This window comes from Lolium rigidum, chromosome 3, assembly GCF_022539505.1.
Source record: "Lolium rigidum isolate FL_2022 chromosome 3, APGP_CSIRO_Lrig_0.1, whole genome shotgun sequence".
Lineage (NCBI taxonomy): Eukaryota > Viridiplantae > Streptophyta > Magnoliopsida > Poales > Poaceae > Lolium > Lolium rigidum.
The window spans coordinates 364,277,078-364,296,667 of NC_061510.1; the positions used below are offsets into that span (position 1 = coordinate 364,277,078).

The window sequence follows — 19,590 nt, forward strand, 5'->3', positions numbered from 1 at the left end:
CATCCAAATAGCATTCCAAACTTTGCCCACAAATAGCCTCAACTGAACTTTATCGTTATCGTATGTTAGATCTAGAGGCTAATGATCCTTGATGTGTTGGGCGCTGTGCCTAAACTAGCTAGGTTGCCGCTGCTGCCAGACATAGAGTCAACACACCGTCCGCTCTAGATCCGACTGAGCGCAACCATCCAATTTTGTTGTCTTATCCACCTTTTCTCGGCACCAAGTGTTTGCCCTCCTCTACTGATCCACATGTCTGGCCAATTTAAAGTCGGGCCCTACCACTACCACGACAGAGGCCATCAAATGCCAACCGCGTGGCGAGGGTGGAGACCCCGAGAGTTAAGTGGCCATGTCGTCACTTGTCACCGCCTATCTCGCTCGAGCCGAGCCCCCTCCTATTGTGTTTCATAATGTTTTGGCAATATAATAGATTTTGGCAGGCTTCAAGTTGTTGTACATCGCCATCACAACTGAATCAAACTTTATGATCAATAATGTTATAATCTGTATTTCTTTATCAGATTCGCGGGCTGCATATTTTCCCAAGTCCACTAGATGGCGATTACTTCAGCTGTAGGCAACGCGATACATATTTTTTCAATATAGGGTGCCCTATGCATTAATTAAATGTTGTTTTTTCCAGCTAACTTTAATTCGTACGTGGCCAGTTCATTAATGATGTAGGTGTCCAGTCTCAATTACTCGTTGTTTAGCTGAATATTTTCCAATTATTTTCCGCGAGCTGTTTTTCTTTTTGGCACCACTTCTCTCCTAAGCACATGGCGCAGTTACGGCATGTATAATAGGGTCCTCCCCTCCTCCAGCGCATAACAACACCGCCGCCCACCGCCGCTAGTGGAGCGCGCCGGGCCGCACGCTCGCCAGTGTGCTCGCGCACATCGAGGGCGGCAACTTCCCTGTCCTAGGGATGCCGCCGTCGGTGCCGGCGCTGTTTCGCCATGTAGAACGCCGGTTTTAAATTTTAGTTTATGTTTCCATCTGGCCGAATTCAAATACATTACGGATTTGGCCGATATATGTACGAACTCGCCTATATATGTTAAATATCTCTAAATTTCGCCTATGTTCGGACGTATTTCGTCCTATTTTTTTCTGAATTCGTCTACATTTATCCAAAAAATTTATCCACCCTGGACTCGCCGTTGGGAAAATGGACCTCCCCAGATCAAACTTTACATCCATCCGGCGCTAAATAGCGCCGGATTTCGCCCCGGGGAGCCCAACGGCTGGAGATGCTCTAAAGTTCCCACTAGCCAAAAAAAACTTCACGACCAAAAGGTTGGGTTTTGTTTGGATGATCACTAAGTTTTTGGCATGCCAATGCTTCACTATCAAATTTTAGTTCATTTTTTTTATAGCAAATGTGCTATCCAACTTGTAGGCAAGTAAAATTTCAACAAAAACTTCAGCTACTTTCTCCAGTTCCTCGGCTTCAGATAAATCATTTTTAGGAAATTATTTTAAACCAGAGAAAGTAGCTAAATTTTGGAAGGTAACCTTGGGCACAAATCAAACACTCCCTACGTATCTGGTTTGGTGGTTGCCTGGTTCTGGACGCGGTGAGCAGGAAAAGGGCGTTGGCGGGTGCCACGTCGCCGTCAGCCAATACGGTATTGTATGCCGACAGTTTTAGTGTACCTAGATAAAGCTACCCAGGCAGCAGCTCGGCCAGTAGGACGGTGGATTAGTGGTGGTCACCATCCGTCCAACTGGGCCTCCCTGCCCTGGGGGCTACGACTCCAGTGACTCTGGAACACGTTACTATCTGACCTGAACTGCTCCCTCTCTGTCTCTTATCACCTCTATTATCGCCTCCTCCTCCTTCTTTGGGAAAAGTCAAATTATGCCACAGATTACCCAACGAAGAAGATTAGTACATACGGATATTCGTTAGGTGTATACATGATCCATGATACGATTTGCTTAGCTAATTCCACCGTCCATTCTAACAGTGGCCTCGGCCTATAAAACCTGGCCAGTAGGAAGCCTACACAAGCCACACAGAGCAAGCTGACCAACTGTCACATACACACACAGTCTACTACTAGCTAGCTAGCTCAGCAGATCAGTCGGCGGCCATGTCTGAGGAGAAGCACCACCACCTGTTCCACCACAAGAAGGAGGGCGAGGAGTTCCAGCCCGCGGCTGACGGCGGCGTCAACGAGTACGCTTACACCAGCGAGACGGTGGTGGCCGCCACCGACGACGGCGAGTACGCGCGCATCACCAAGGAGGAGAAGCACCACAAGCACAAGGAGCACCTCGGCGAGATGGGCGCCGTCGCCGCCGGAGCCTTCGCCCTCGTACGCATCCATCGATCTCATCATCTTTGATCGATTTGTTTCGTCAGCGCTTCACATCCAATTAACTAAACGATGATGAACTGCTTGTGTGTGTGTGCAGTACGAGAAGCACGAGGCGAAGAAGGACCCGGAGCACGCGCACAAGCACAAGATCGAGGAGGAGCTGGCCGCCGCCGCGGCCGTCGGCTCCGGCGGCTACGCCTTCCACGAGCACCACGAGAAGAAGGAGGACCACAAGGAGGCCAAGGAGGCCAGCGGCGAGAAGAAGCACCACCTCTTCGGCTAGACCGTCGACGCCCAGCCTTGCCGTCGCCGGCGAGCGCCCGTGTGCTTTTTCTACGTGTGTTTTCCTTTCTTCCAAGTGGGAGAGGCTAGCTGGGACGAGGGCCTGGTCATGCGCTCACCTCTGCGTGATTTTCTTCTCTACGTGCGTACGCGTGCGTGCTGAATAAGTGGAGGGCCGGTGCTGCTGATCCGTGCCGTGGCTCCCACAGCCCATGTATCTCCTCGTTTGTGCTTGAATTTAACTCCGCTCTATGAATTTCCACCATAACTTTAATTATGGAGTCATCATATGATACTACTACCTGGAGAGGAAAGTTGCAGTGAATAGTCCTGTTTAGGATTGATTATGAATACATCGGTGGACTTTCTGCAAAAAGAGAAAAGAACAGTCCAAAATATTCGATGATTTTCTTCAAGAATCTGGAACCGATGAGGAAATATCCACGTCTGAACTAAGATGGAAATGGATGTAGAAAATATCTGAATTTATTTTACAAGTAGAAAAACAAATACTCCAACTTTTTATTTGCAAGTGGAAATGGAGTATGATAATCAGTGATGGACGCAGGAAATAATTAGAGGGTGGGGCACACCTCCAACTTTTTATTTGCGCTTTCCATTATGATAATTTTTTTGCAAAATAAGTAATATATGAAGCCAATATTTCTAAAATTAGGAGTAGAGTTTTTTTTTTAATTCTTCGCCCACCCTGTGCGCCGCCCCTGATGATAATAATTTGACGCATGTGAATATGAAAATAGACATGTCATATCTGATCAATATTAAGCTAGCCAATTCCACTAATTACATTCTCGAATTTTTTCCACTAATTATACCGCCCTATATTATCCAACCCAAAAACTAACATGTGTTCATCAAATGTATTTTTGTGTGGTCAAACAAGATACTATTGTGTGTTCAATTTGTATATTTAATTGTCTACCGGTCTATGGTTGACTTAATTGTTGTAAACGCGAGCATGTTATTTTGCTATATTCGTATCAGTTCTAAATTGAGTAAACTTTCAATCCACATCTGGCTTCGATAATGTCCTCTTCTATTTGATAACATTCGTATTGTATTCATTCTGAATACTAGTATATGAAAACACATGAGGGGAGTGCAAAATACGATCCACATCAAATCCATTTCCACCACTACGCAGAAATTTCCCCCTGTTACCTTTTCCCACCAATTTTTTTGCTATGGAAAAATTAGTACATAATGCTTAGTTAGCGACGAATCTAGTGCTTCCTCCCTCCAAATATATAAGAAGTTTAAATATTACTAAAAATTCAATATTTTTAAAGTTTGATCAAGTTTATGCAGAAAATATAATACTCAATCAATATCAATAGATTCACCATATAGCATATTTTATTAATGTGTCCATTCAATACTGTAGGTTTAAATATTTTTTATTAAATATTTAGTCAGAGTTACTAAGATTTAACCTTTTTTAGATGAACTAAGATTTAATTTTGACTAATCTTTGAACGCCTTATACTTTTGGACGGAAGGAGTACCATCTTATATTCTTATTGTTCTGCCATGATCCATGATCCATGGTACTAGATTCCCTAACTGGGCCGAAATGTATCAGTAGTTCGTTCATGCTAGAACATGTGATCATTTAACTGGAAAATAAAAAGGAGAAGTTGGTCATGTATGTAATCATCTTAAACAACCTTCCCTAATTGGGCCGAAATATCAGTTTGTGCTCTCAGCCGGTTACCTGGACCAAAATATCCAGCTTACCAAGGCATGAATTCTCGATAGGCAGCCCAACGCCCTAGCATTCTGGCCTCCCGACGAACTACTCCCACGAGAACGGGGACGGCACCGTACCGAGCCGGTGAGGCGTCAGGCCAGAATGCAAGGGCGTTACTTGATAGAGTCACTCCAGAAATGAGAGACAAGCTGATGTTTATTTGGTGAAAATCTTGGCATCACAGAAATGACATTATTTTTGGTAAAGGTGAAGATTCTATTTTTAACTCCTCTAGGTACTTGCAAAACTATCTTTGCACTATACATGGATCAACCGCTTGGTACTGTCGATAAGGACAGGAATATTGGGAAAGCCCCAGCAGACTTTTGGGTGGTGAAGAAGGCTACTTCTACTATACAAAACTCTGGTAACTTTGATGGATGGAGAAGACATGAGATTGGCTGGGTAAAATGCAATGTTGACGCTAGCTTTATGACAAATGAGAAGAGTGGCTCCTGGGGAGCATTGGTTAGAGACCACCACGTTTATATTCTTGACTCGGCCTGGAACACTATCAACCACTGTCAAACTATTGTGATAGGTGTTCAGGGGAAGATCGCTTGACAGATCTAAAGTGTGCATGATCGCAAATTAAAGAATTCCAGCTTAAGATTCCTACTGGCCGTCTTATGTCTGTAGACTACATCAGTAGGTACTATATAAGAGCATGTCTAACAGGCCCCGTATAACCCGCCCACCTCGTAAAATTCCGGCGGGATACGGGGCATGCGCGATTTGGGGCGTCTAGCAGGCCCCGTATTCGGGCCGGTCCGTTGCGGCGGAATACGGGCCCAGGAAATCGGTCCCGTCGCCCCGTACTTATACTGGGCGCAGGTGCGAGTGAGGGGTTAACCCCTCACTCACAACCCTACCTCCGCCGTGCGCCGCCGCCTCCGTACTTAGCTCCGGCGAGCAATTCCTCACTCCCCCGCGCCGCATTCCACCCCAGATCCGGCATGGACGCCCGCCGCCGCAGTACCGCCTCGCCGGCGAGCGGATCGAAGCGATCCCGCTCGCCGGACAACGTGGAGGATGCGTGGCGGCGCCAATGCAAGAGATCCGCCGCCGGGAGCCGGCGTGCGGCCTGCAGGTACGCCGGCGCCGCGTACGTCCCGCCGAAGCTCGTTGACTTCGCGGCGGGCGGGCGGCCCGGCACAACGAGGATCCGCCGATGAAGCCGATGAGCGGGCCCAAGTTCGACGAGTGGCGCGCCGGCCCGGGAGCGCCGCCGGCTGGGCGAAGAAGGCTTGGAGCAGCGGGAGCACCAGCGCTGGAGGAGCTCCGCTCGCCGGCGAGGAGGAGGAGGCCCCCGACTTGTTGAAGGAGCTACGGCAGTTCCTCAAGGACGACGCCAAGAGGAAGAGGGCGGAGGAGGAAGAGGTGGCGGCGGCCATCGCCGCCGCGAAGGAGACGGAGTTGCGGGAGGCGGAGGCGGAGGCGGACTCGTACCTAGTCGACCTCCCCGAGTAGGATCGCGCATTCTGGATGTAGAATCGTTGATCCGTATGTATGATCCGTAGTATGATCAATGAAATTGAACTTCCCGGGGTTTTTATTTTTGAAAATACGGGGCGAAATACGGGGTTGATACGTCCCAAACGTATCTGTAATTTCTTATGTTCCATGCTACTTTTATGATGATACTCACATGTTTTACACACATTATATGTCATTATTATGCGTTTTTCGGAACTAACCTATTGACGAGATGTCGAAGGGCCAGTTGCTGTTTTATGCTGTTTTTGGTTTCAGAAATCATAGTAAGGAAATATTCTCGGAATCGGACGAAATCAACGCCCAGCATCTTAGAAATCCACGAGCTTCCAGAACACCCGAGAGCCACCAGAGGGGAGGCCCAGGGGCCCCACACGCCATGGCGGCGCGGCCACAGGGGGGGCGCCCCCTACTGTGTGGTGGCCCCGTTAGCCTTCCGACTCCGTCTCTTCGCCTATTTAAAGGTCCCTGACCTAAAACTTCGATACGGGAAAAGCCACGGTACGAGAAACCTTCCAGAGCCGCCGCCATCACGAAGCCAAGATCTGGGGGACAGGAGTCTCTGTTCCGGCACGCCGCCGGGACGGGGAAGTGCCCCCGGAAGGCATCTCCATCGACACCACCGCCATCTCCATCGACGCTGCTGTCTTTCATGAGGAGGGAGTAGTTCTCCATTGAGGCTAAGGGCTGTACCGGTAGCTATGTGGTTAATCTCTCTCCTATGTACTTCAATACAATGATCTCATGAGCTGCCTTACATGATTGAGATTCATATGAGTTTTGTATCACTATTCATCTATGTGTTACTCTAGTGATGTTATTAAAGTAGTCTATTCCTCCTCCATGGTGTAATGGTGACAGTGTGTGCATCATGTAGTACTTGGCGTAGGTTATGATTGTAATCTCTTGTAGATTATGAAGTTAATTATTGCTATGATAGTATTGATGTGATCTATTCCTCCTTCATAGTGTGATGGTGACGAGTGTGCATGCTATGTTAGTACTTGGTGTAATTGCAATGATCTATCATGCACTCTAAGGTTATTTAAATATGAATATCGAATGTTGTGGAGCTTGTTAACTCCGGCATTGAGGTGCTCTTGTAGCCCTACGCAATTAGTGGTGTTCATCATCCAACAAGAGAGTGTAGAGTGGTTTTATTATGTGATCAATGTTGAGAGTGTCCACTAGTGAAAGTATGATCCCTAGGCCTTGTTTCTAAGCATCGAAACTCCGTTTATTTACTGTTCTGTTGCATGTTTACTCGCTGCCATATTTTATTCAGATTGTTATTACCACTCATATACATCCATACTACTTGTATTTCACTATCTCTTCGCTGAACTAGTGCACCTATACATCTGACAAGTGTATTAGGTGTGTTGGGGACACAAGAGACTTCTTGTATCGTGATTGCGGGGTTGCTTGAGAGGGATATCTTTGACCTCTTCCTCCCCGAGTTCGATAAACCTTGGGTGATCCACTTAAGGGAAACTTGCTGCTATTCTACAAACCTCTCGCTCTTGGAGGCCCAACACTGTCTACAAGAATAGAAGCACCCGTAGACATCAAGCACTTTTACGGCGCCGTTGCCGGGAGGAAAGGTAAAAGGCACTCACACTGCGGTACCGGGTAACTAAGTACTTTTCCATTGCTTGTTGTGTGTGTGCTCGAAGCTATTTCCTTTAGATCCTGCAATTGCATCTTTTTGTTTCTTGTTAAACACTAGTAAGGCATAATGGAAAATATCTGTGAGCTTTTTATACTATTTCCTGAGTCAAGACATGAATGGTTTAATGCGAAAATTAAAAAACCTATGGAACCTTATTTGCATGCTAGTAGTAATATTAGTATGAACGCTTTGAACACCATTGTTGATAATGATATAGAAAATTCTAAGCTTGGGGAGGTCGGTTTTGATGAGAATGATCTCTTTAGCCCTCCGGGTATTGAGGAGAAAGTTTATGTTGATTATGATATGCCTCCCATATATGATGATTATAATGATAATGGTCTTTTGGTGCCGCCTACTATGGAGGATAAAGTTTATTATTATACGATGCCTCCTATATTTGATGATGAGAATAATAATGATAGCTACTTTGTTGAATTTGCTCCCACTAAAATTAATAAGATTGATTATGCTTATGTGGAGAGTAATGATACTTTTATGCATGAGACTCATGATAAGAATGCTTTTTGTGATAGTTACATTGTTGAATTTGTTCATGATGCCACTGAAAGTTATTATGAGAGAGGGAAACATGGTTGTATGCATCTTAATAATATTAAGTTTCCCCTCCCTATGTTGAGAATCTTGAAGTTACTCGTGTTTTATTCTCCTATGCTTGTCACTTTGCTCCTCATGAATTTATTTGTGTACAAGATTCCTTCCCATAGGAAGTGGGTTAGACTTAAATGAGTTTTGAACTTGCTTTTGATGCTCTCTTTTGCTTCAACTCTTGTTTCTTGCGAGTGCATCATTAAAATTGCTGAGCCCATCTTAATGGCTATAAAGAAAGCACTTCTTGGAAGATAACCCATGTTTTTATTTTACTACAGCAATTTTGTTTTATATTTGAGTCTTGGAAGTTGTTACTACTGTAGCAACCTCTCCTTATCTTTATTTTATTGCATTGTTGTGCCAAGTAAAGTCTTTGATAGTAAAGTCAATACTAGATTTGGATTACTTGCGTGAAACAGATTTCTTGCTGTCACGAATTTGGATATGATTCTCTGTAGGTAACTCAGAAAAATCTGCCAATTTACGTGAGTGATCCTCAGATATGTACGCAACTTTCATTCAATTTGGGCATTTTCATCCGAGCAAGTCTGGTGCCTCTTTAAAATTCGTCTTTACGGATCGTTCTGTTTTGACAGATTCTGCCTTTTATTTCGCATTGCCTGTTTTGCTATGTTGGATGGATTTCTTTGTTCCATTAACTTCCAGTAGCTTTGAGCAATGTCCAGAAGTGTTAAGAATGATTGTGTCACCTCCGAACATGTGAATTTTTGATTATGCACTAACCCTCTAATGAGTTTGTTTTGAGTTTGGTGTGGAGGAAGTTTTCAAGGGTCAAGAGAGGAGGATGATATAATATGATCAAGAAGAGTTAAAAGTCTAAGCTTGGGGATGCCCCCGTGGTTCATCCCTGCATATTTCAAGAAGACTCAAGCATCTAAGCTTGGGGATGCCCAAGGCATCCCCTTCTTCATCGACAAATTATCAGGTTATTTCTCTTGAAACTATATTTTTATTCAGTCACATCTTATGTACTTTACTTGGAGCGTCTGTGTGCTTTTATTTTCGTTTTGCTATTTTCATTCTCTGATCCATCATGCTTGTGTGGGAGAGAGACACGCTCCGTTGTTGCATATGAACACATATGTTCTTAGCTTTATTCTTAATGTTCATGGCGAAGGTTGAAACTGCTTCGTTAATTATTATATGGTTGGAAACGAAAAATGTTGCATGTGGTAAATGGTATAATGTCTTGAATAATTTGATACTTGGCAATTGTTGTGCTCATATAGATCATGTTTAAGCTCTTGCATCATGTACTTTGCACCCATTAATGAAGAACTACATAAAGCTTGTTAAAATTTGGTTTGCATGATCAGTTTCTCTAGAGTCTAGATATTTTCTGGTTAAGGTGTTTGAACAACAAGGAAGACGATGTAAAGTCTTATAATGCTTACAATATGTTCGTATGTGAGTCTTGCTGCACCGTTTTATACTTGAGTTTGCTTCAAACAACCTTGCTAGCCTAGCCTTGTATTGAGAGGAATTCTTCTCGTGCATCCAAATCCTTGAGCCAATAACCATGCCATTTGTGTCCACCATACCTACCTACTACATGGTATTTCTCTGCCATTCCAAGCAAATACTTCATGTGCTACCTTTAAACAATTCAAAACTTTATTACTTCTTATTTGTGTCAATGTTTTATAGCTCATGAGGAAGTATTAGGTGTTTTATCTTTCAATCTTGTTGGGCAGCTTTCACCAATGGACTAGTGGCTTCATCCGCTTATCCAATAATTTTGCAAAAAGAGCTGGCGCGGGGTTCCCAGCCCCCAATTAATCAACCTTCATTAATAATTCTCTTCACATGTTTTGCTCGATTCATCGGTAAGCAACTTAATTTTGCAAATAGACACTCCTTCATGGTATGTGAATGTTGGAAGGCACCCGAGGATTCGGTTAGCCATGGCTTGTGTAAGCAAAAGGTTGGGAGGAGTGTCAACCATAAATAAAACTAAAATACATGTGTAAACAAAAGAGAAGAGGGATGATCTACCTTGCTTGGTAGAGATAACGTCCTTCATGGGAGCCGCTCTTTGAAAGTCTGTTTGGCAAGGGGGTTAGAGTGCCCACTACCATTCGTTGACAACAACAAACACCTCTCAAAACTTTACTTTTATGCTCTCTATATGATTTCAAAACTTAAAAAGCTCTAGCACATGATTTAATCCTGCTTCCCTCTGCGAAGGGCCATTCTTTTACTTTATTGTTGAGTCGGTTTACCCATTCCTTCTATCTTAGAAGCAAACACTTGTATTAGCCTGTGTGCATTGATTCTTACATGTTTACCTATTGCACTTGTTATATTACTTTGTGTTGACAATTATCCATGAGATATATATGTTGAAGTTGAAAGCAACCGCTGAAACTTAAATCTTCCTTTGTGTTGCTTCAATGCCTTTACTTTGAATTTATTGCTTTATGAGTAACTCTTATGCAAGTATTATTGATGCTTGTCTTGAAAGTACTATTCATAAAAAGTCTTTGCTATATGATTCATTTGTTTACTCATTATCTTCACCATTGCTTCGAATCGCTGCATTCATCTCATATGCTTTACAATACTCCCTCTGTTCCATTCTATAGTGCCTATAGTTTTTTGGCACGGAAATTAGCGCAAGAGTATTTTTTACACAAGATCCCTAGCTGAACGATTTGCGATCAACGTAAAATTTGGGAAATCTATATCCTACTAACTTACCATAACAAATTTTGTACCTGAACGATTTGGGAGCTAAACGGAGAGGGGGTAATTGAAAAAAAGCTAAGCTACAACCTTATATTCTGAAACAAATGCCAAAAATCTATAGGGACTATAGAAAGGAACGAAGGGAGTAGTATTGATCAAGATTATGATAGCATGTCACTTCAGAAATTATCCTTGTTATCGTTTACCTACTCGAGGGCGAGTAGGAACTAAGCTTGGGGATGCTTGATACGTCCCAAACGTATCTATAATTTCTTATGTTCCATGCTACTTTTATGATGATACTCACATGTTTTATACACATTATATGTCATTATTATGCGTTTTCCGGAACTAACCTATTGACGAGATGCCGAAGGGCCGATTCTTGTTTTCTCGCTGTTTTTGGTTTCAGAAATCCTAGTAAGGAAATATTCTCGGAATCGGACGAAATCAACGCCCAGCATTTTAGAAATCCACGAAGCTTCCAGAACACCCGAGAGCCACCAGAGGGGAGGCCCAGGGGCCCCACACGCCATGGCGGCGCGGCCACAGGGGGGGCGCGCCCCCCTACTGTGTGGTGGCCCCGTCAGCCTTCCGACTCCGCCTCTTCGCCTATTTAAAGGTCCCTGACCTAGAACTTCGATACGGGAAAAGCCACGGTACGAGAAACCTTCCAGAGCCGCCGCCATCGCGAAGCCAAGATCTGGGGGACAGGAGTCTCTGTTCCGGCACGCCGCCGGGATGGGGAAGTGCCCCCGGAAGGCATCTCCATCGACACCACCGCCATCTCCATCGACGCTGCTGTCTTCCATGAGGAGGGAGTAGTTCTCCATTGAGGCTAAGGGCTGTACCGGTAGCTATGTGGTTAATCTCTCTCCTATGTACTTCAATACAATGATCTCATGAGCTGCCTTACATGATTGAGATTCATATGAGTTTTGTATCACTATTCATCTATGTGTTACTCTAGTGATGTTATTAAAGTAGTCTATTCCTCCTCCATGGTGTAATGGTGATAGTGTGTGCATCATGTAGTACTTGGCGTAGGTTATGATTGTAATCTCTTGTAGATTATGAAGTTAATTATTGCTATGATAGTATTGATGTGATCTATTCCTCCTTCATAGTGTGATGGTGACGAGTGTGCATGCTATGTTAGTACTTGGTGTAATTGCAATGATCTATCATGCACTCTAAGGTTATTTAAATATGAATATCGAATGTTGTGGAGCTTGTTAACTCCGGCATTGAGGTGCTCTTGTAGCCCTACGCAATTAGTGGTGTTCATCATCCAACAAGAGAGTGTAGAGTGGTTTTATTATGTGATCAATGTTGAGAGTGTCCACTAGTGAAAGTATGATCCCTAGGCCTTGTTTCTAAGCATCGAAACTCCGTTTATTTACTGTTCTGTTGCATGTTTACTCGCTGCCATATTTTATTCAGATTGTTATTACCACTCATATACATCCATACTACTTGTATTTCACTATCTCTTCGCCGAACTAGTGCATCTATACATCTTACAAGTGTATTAGGTGTGTTGGGGACACAAGAGACTTCTTGTATCGTGATTGCAGGGTTGCTTGAGAGGGATATCTTTGACCTCTTCCTCCCTGAGTTCGATAAACCTTGGGTGATCCACTTAAGGGAAACTTGCTGCTGTTCTACAAACCTCTGCTCTTGGAGGCCCAACACTGTCTACAAGAATAGAAGCACCCGTAGACATCAGGGGTCTGCTAGACGGAATGGCTCTTCCGTTAGCAACTTTTCGATACTGGGCGAAAAAGCGGCGAGATACGGGGCAGAATTATAAGGGGCCTGCTAGACATGCTCTAATTGTGTGGCTCATAACTTGTGCCAGATGGCTCGTAGAGATGAGTGTGGGGTTGTGTTACAAACTTCGGTGCCAACCTGCACGTTGAGCTCGGCTTTGAGTGATTGTAATCCGAATGCTCTTATCTAAATAATACACAACCTGTTAATTTTTTTTGGGTGCGTTTGGTTTTGAGCCAAAGCTAGCCAAACCAAAGATTTGGCAAGCCCAAGACCCTCAGCTGCCGTTTGGTTTGGTGCCGATATTTTGGTTAGCCTCACCCTAGATGGTGCGGTACAGTTCAATCTTGGGCAATCCGTGGGCGGACGATTCCGTCGGCAAAAACTTGGTTGTGCCCGCAAGTTGGAAGTGGGCGGTGGGGCATCAACCAAACAGACTCTATATGACCGGAAGTCCGGAACTGCACCTGTAGTGGCACAAAAATCCATATATTCATTAAACAATATCGTAATGTACAAGAACCGTACGGTTGCAAGTGGGCATCCACATAAGCCCGTGAAATAAATAAAAAACTAGTACAAACTAAACTAATTTGTCCCAAAAAGTTACAACTAATTAAGCACACTAATTTTTTCTATGAAGCCGGGCGAATCAGGCGCTGCTCTGCAACCATAACAACAGCCCTACTATTCTGCATGTTGTTTGGCTGAAATGGGACGGGAGTTGAGGAGCAGGGTTTTAGGGCTTAGCAAATAAACTTAGTCATTCTTAAGTGTTGAGATGTGAACTCATCATTTCTTTCTGATGTAAATAAATATTTTTGAAAAGTGAACTAGCTTTACTAATTTATTTTGATTGTTATGGTATAATACATTTCGTCAGTTTTCTCTTTCCCATATGCCATAATTTTTTTATCAGGATTAGCAAAAATTATTTATGTTCTTCACTCTCCACCATTGTATGATGATTGATTTACTTCCAGAGGATAGAGTGGGAAGAGCAGAGCCATGGACAACTCGGACACCATCATCATGTATATGTATTTTTGTTGATGTCATAGGTTGGGTCTTTCATAAGAGTAAGTTTCATAAACCCAGTCAGAGGTCATCGTAACACGTTACTGCACCTTTTTAAAAACTAAAAAACTCACATTTTCAAACAATGTGTACTAATGCTCCCTTACTGTCCACCTGGTGCTATTTATTTATTTCATGGTCTTCTACACATTCAACTTGGTCAGAGGTAAACGAAGAAATCAGAGTTATTCATGACATCTGTTGATGAGTTATTGGTTGCAAGAATAATAAGGACATAGACAATATCAATTATTGGTTGCAGTACATGGCAATTCAAAGTTATTGTTTGTTGTTTCTAAGGAAGCCACTTTAGACCGCTGAGCTATCTTGTTAGGCTTGATGGTAACACAATCTTTCTCCGTGATGGTTGATTTTATTGGGTCTTAGAGTGTTACTACGTATGTTGTTATACACTAGAATATGATGGTTCGTAACAATTTCTAGTAAATATAATTTTAGCCATTTCAGATTGATGACTTGATTTTCTTATGTAAACTTGACTTCCATGTTTATTTGGATGAATAGCTTAACCTATCCATAATTATTGCAAACAACTAAATTATTATTTTTCATACAATAAGTTAGCTTAAACAATACATGCAAACTAGCGTGTATAATATTTAAACATTTATCCATAAAACAATGTTTAACTATGATTTGTGATGTTTTGTTCACATTATTCCTTTTCTCCAATATAAATCACACTTTTCATATTTTTATTATGTACACTTAGTATACTAATAACCTTTGACTACACAAAACCATACTTATAGTATCCATATCTTATTTAGAAAATGGCATTGCATAGAATATAGGAATGGCAACAAAATCCCTAGGTTAGTTTATGTGGATGTGTATTAAAACAAGGTACGTAGCTGGTGTTTGAGTTCTTATCGAATTGGAGCCATAGGAATGCATGGACCCATTCATTTGATATAATGGGCATTTACGGTAGAAGAAAAACCAAATTAACGAAATCCAACAAAACCAAAGAGGGCATGTATGGTGTAGAGTAAAGTGAATAAAATTTATTCATGTCTGTAGCAAATGAAGTAAAGGAAGAAATATGACTTAGGTCTGAATCATGTCATAGTATAGTGGTTCTTAGTTACACTATATTGGATGTGGCAACTATTGGATTTTGTCCAAGTGGCAAAATTTTAACTCCATGAAGATATTTAGTTACCAAGAAATAGGTGAAACACCATAATATCTCATACTAAAGGTGGAATTGGGAAAATTTAAATTCATGTAGCATAATAGGCATTAATAAAATGCGATGGCATCACAAAATAATCTTTGAACCAAACTATGCATGGTTCTCGAGACAACAAAGTAACACACTATATCTTGTTCTTGTAACAGGGATCTTCCAATCGAAGACGTCTGAATAAATAGCATACATCAAATTCCATTGAGATGTAGGATGTACAGCGTGTTATCACGTAGAGTGACAATACATGCCAAAATAGGCCAGCTCTCGCAATGGGCAAGGTGCCAGATGTGGATGGTGTTAGTAACAATCAGGTATATCAGTTCATTCGTCCTATCTCCTGCCCTATCTGCGAATCGAAAATTACATCAGCAATCGATAATTCATAAATCTACAAATTTAATTTCTCGCGCTAGTAAATCCATAATTTCTCATATATTTTGTTGCGAAATGCTTCTAGTAGATGATATATAATGATAATTATGTCTAGCGTTTATTAGAGCATCTCCAATAGGCGCGCCACGCTGCCGCCGCGCTGTAAACCGATGGTGCGCGCCGGAGCGATTTTTCCCCCGCCGGAGGCTCCATTTTGCAGCGCGTGTTGGCGCGCAAAAAAAACACCTCCGCCGGACGCTGTATTTTGCTACGCGCGGCGCAAACAACAAAAAAATACAACTATACTTCGAACAAGATAAAAAAAAACCATATAAATTCACAAATAAAATGTACCATCCAAATACAATACATTGTTCACATCAAATACAACACGTCCAACATACAACAATACAACATAGTTTTGAGACAATACAACACATAGTTTTCAAACAAATACAACAAGTATGCAACTACTGTTGCCCATTCCAATTCCACAATTCTTTCATGAGATCTTTTTGAAGCTCATCATGTGTGTCGTTGCACCGAATGGCATGGTATGAGGCAATGAACCGGGCAATCTTATGTGCGGACCTCCTCACTTGCACGGGAACCCCCATCAAGTCGTAGTGGGTATGATCCACATCTTTCCCGCGATCATCCTCTATAATCATGTTATGCATGATGACACACGCGGTCATGATATACCAAAGGCATTCTTGATCCCAAAATCTAGCCGGTCCTCTAACAATGGTAAATTGTGCTTGCAAAATCCAAAATGCTCTCTCTACATCTTTCCTAGCCGCCGCTTGAGCATTATGGAATTGGGTTTGCTTCTTACCTCTTGGTTGAATAATCGGCTTCACAAATGTTTGTCACCTTGGATATATGTCGTCGGCGAGGAAGTAGCAATAGCTGTACTTGTGGCCATTTGCTTCAAACTCCACCAATGGACCTTCCCGCATTGCAAGTCTTGTCATTAGTGGTAACCGTTGAAGAACATTGATGTCATTGCAAGACCCGGGCATTCCAAAAAAAAAGCATGCCATATCCAAGTCTCTTGGTCGGCCACCGCTTCAAGGACTATGGTGGCATCCTTCTTGTACCCTTCGAATTGTCCATGCCATGCCGCCGGAAAATTCTTCCAACTCCAATGCATACAATCAATGGAACCAAGCATGTCGGGAAACCCCCGGTTGGCGTTGATCTCCAAAATCCTTGCCGTGTCTTGAGCATTGGGGGCTCTCAAGTATGTGGAGCCAAAGACATTGACAATTGCAACGACAAAGCGCTTGACACACAAGATATAAGTTCTCTCTCCCATGGCCAAATGATCATCAACAAGATCCGCCGGTATACCATATGCCAACATACGCAAGGAGGCGGTCACCTTTTGATATGTGCTATGACCAAGTTCTCCGGCGGCATTCCTCCTTTCCTCAAAGAAGCGATCATACTTGGTCACCTCTGTTGCAATGTGCTTGAACAAGTTGAGACTCATCCGGAAACGCCGCCAAAAATAGCTTTCGGGAAATATCGGATTCTCATTGAAATACGACCGCATCAACTTCTCATGCCCTTCAATCCTTTCTCTCCACAACTTCTGTCTACCGAACACTGATCCACCAAATTTTGGCTTCTTAACGGCGCGGTATGCTAATAGTAGCGTGTCAACACCCGGAGTTTTAAGTTCAGATGCCTATTATGCCATACATCGCAATCCCAGGAATATTGTTTTTGCGAGACATAATAGATTGATATCACAGAACATCATTCATTACAAACCATAATTGTCTTACATCAAGGGATCACATGATCCAGTCTTACAACATAGTGGATCTAGAGATCCAATTACAAAACACATAGCGGAAGCGAAGTAGCGGTTGCGGTCCATCTGCTCCACAGGCAACTGTTGACGTCAGGATTAGTCCTAGTTATCATAGACGTCCTGCTGTCCATCCTCCTGGTACTGGTTCTCCTCTTCATAGTCTGGCCATTTGAATAGCCAGCGACAAAGCCATGAGTACTTTAAAGTACTCGCAAACTAATACTAATGTAAGTACTATCAACTATGGTAAGGGGGTGCTAAGCTCTAGGTTCATTTGTATAAAGCCAGTTTTATTTCATAAGAACTTTAGTAATAAAAGACTCTTTGATTGTCTAACTAACTCAAGTGGGAACATTAGTGTCATTCCCACAACTCTGTTGTGATTCAAGTCAAATTCACCTTTCAAGTTTCAAGTCACCAGTTACATGTCATATTTTTTTAAATGGTCTGATGACGGAACAGTATGGCCTTTCCAACCGTCCATAACCGTGGACACGGCTATTCGAATAGGTTTACACTCTGCAGAGGTTGTACACTTGTGCCACAACTTTTGATTACATCCCTCAGGAATAACCCTGAATAATCATACTCAGTATGAGGATCATCAACCATAACCTTTCACTTACATACCCTAGTATAGGCACCTCTCCCCATGAGCTTGGCCTCCCAGTGAAGACAAACCGTCAACCTGGGAACTGCACAGGGCTTGGGCCGGACATTCACCTCATTTCACGTCATTTCACATTATTTCACTTTCAACGGAGGCAGCTTCGGCATAACCCCTATGACGCTTGTTTAGAGGGAACCCATACTAAAATACATAAACTTCCAGTTAAGCCCTACCCATAATCAGGTATTGTGGGGGTACTTGTAAAAATTGGAATGGTATCGCATCCAAACCCAACCATCAGTTTTTGTAAAATTCACCATGTCATTCACAAATCATATTCACCTTCAAAATCTTTCAATAGAATGACTTATCATTCCAAGGTTTTCAAAGTCATTTGATTTCACATGTTCCCATCTAGAGTAGTCAATTTTAGTTTTAGCACTAGCATCTAGTCATGAGGGGTACTAATTAACTTGTAGCTCTCTAGGCTAAGTGTGATGCTCTTGTACTACTCCATATCTAGACCAAGTGAATCATGAATCAAAAATAAACTTTGATGAACCAAAGTCAAAAACTTGTAAGGTAAAAACTTGGGTTGGGATCATTAAACACAAAGTAATATGCAATGGTGCCTTGCTCTTGTAGAGTTTGGCATTAGTGTAGCTTGCAAGAGTATAGCTTGCCTTGAGTGGTGTATTGATCAAAGTTTTCTTCTTCTTCTTCAAAGTAGACCTCCTCCTCCTAATAGTCCTTGGTACTAACGTCTAAAAACGGATACGAGGTATACAATCACCAAACAAATCTTAAGGCTAGACTAAGCACACAAATGGTTCACACAAGCTATTCTAGCATCACAACATTATTATCATGTTGGTTGTATTTATGTTATTTTTAAGAAAAATAATTTCCTCTCATTAAAAATATTTACTAGGGTTTCTATTTTTTCTTTGGAGAAATAATTTCCTCTCATTGAATCTTGTTAAGATTTAATCTCCTCAAATAATAAAGTAGGAGTACATGTTGACCAAGGTCAACACTTCATATTTATCATTTGGGGAAAGTGATTTAAATGAGGTATTATACCTCATGCAATTTAAATACTACTATGGAAATGATTTAATATTCTCAAATAATAACATATGAGGTCATGAAGTCTAATGTCATCACATCACCTTGAATTACTTGGGAAAGTGATTTAAATGAGATGCTACACCTCATAGAATTTAAATATTATTTTTGAAATAATTTAAATGAGCTAGAAATGGCCACATAGCCACTATTTGCATCTAGCTCATGATCATAAGAAGAAATCATGTCATATTTTACATAATCAATTAGACAATAGGAAATATGATTTATGAGAGTTGGAATCAACTCAAAATCACTTATGGTTGATTTTTAATAAATGTTTGAGTTTGAAAAAGGCTATGCCTTGTTATTTTTGCTACATTAATTCTACAATGTATCTACAGTTGAAACCAGTGGGGTTTGATAGGGAATTTGATAGGCTTTCCAACCATATAAAGTTCATCAAATTTGGCTGGGTAGATTTTGTTTTATTCAAATTTGAAATTGGCACCAGTAAAGAATTTGTGTTAAAAATCAAATTAACGAATTCAAATTGGTGGACTGCGCGGGAAAATTAACGGGCCCGTGAGAGAGAGAGAAAGGGCCGGCCCACTTCGCGTCCACTACGAGCAGGCCAACTGACAAGCGGTCCCACCTGTCAGCGACTACTAATTTCCGAATCGGTATGCGATGAGGTGAGCCGTTGGATTAGATGGCAGATCAACGACGCACAGTCTTCGTCTACGTCGACGAGAGCTAGGGTTACTGCGGCGAGGCTA

General features: G+C 42.2%; 1 protein-coding gene across 1 annotated transcript; it reads left to right on the plus strand.

Annotated features, from left to right (window-relative positions):
• The first annotated feature begins 1,990 nt into the window (after positions 1-1,990).
• On the plus strand, positions 1,991-2,886 carry LOC124704204 (abscisic stress-ripening protein 5-like). Its single transcript, XM_047236444.1, has 2 exons — positions 1,991-2,327; positions 2,428-2,886. Exons 1-2 carry the CDS (start codon positions 2,103-2,105, stop codon positions 2,611-2,613), a joined length of 411 nt encoding a protein of 136 aa, XP_047092400.1. The 5' UTR covers positions 1,991-2,102; the 3' UTR covers positions 2,614-2,886.
• The last annotated feature ends 16,704 nt before the right edge of the window (positions 2,887-19,590 follow it).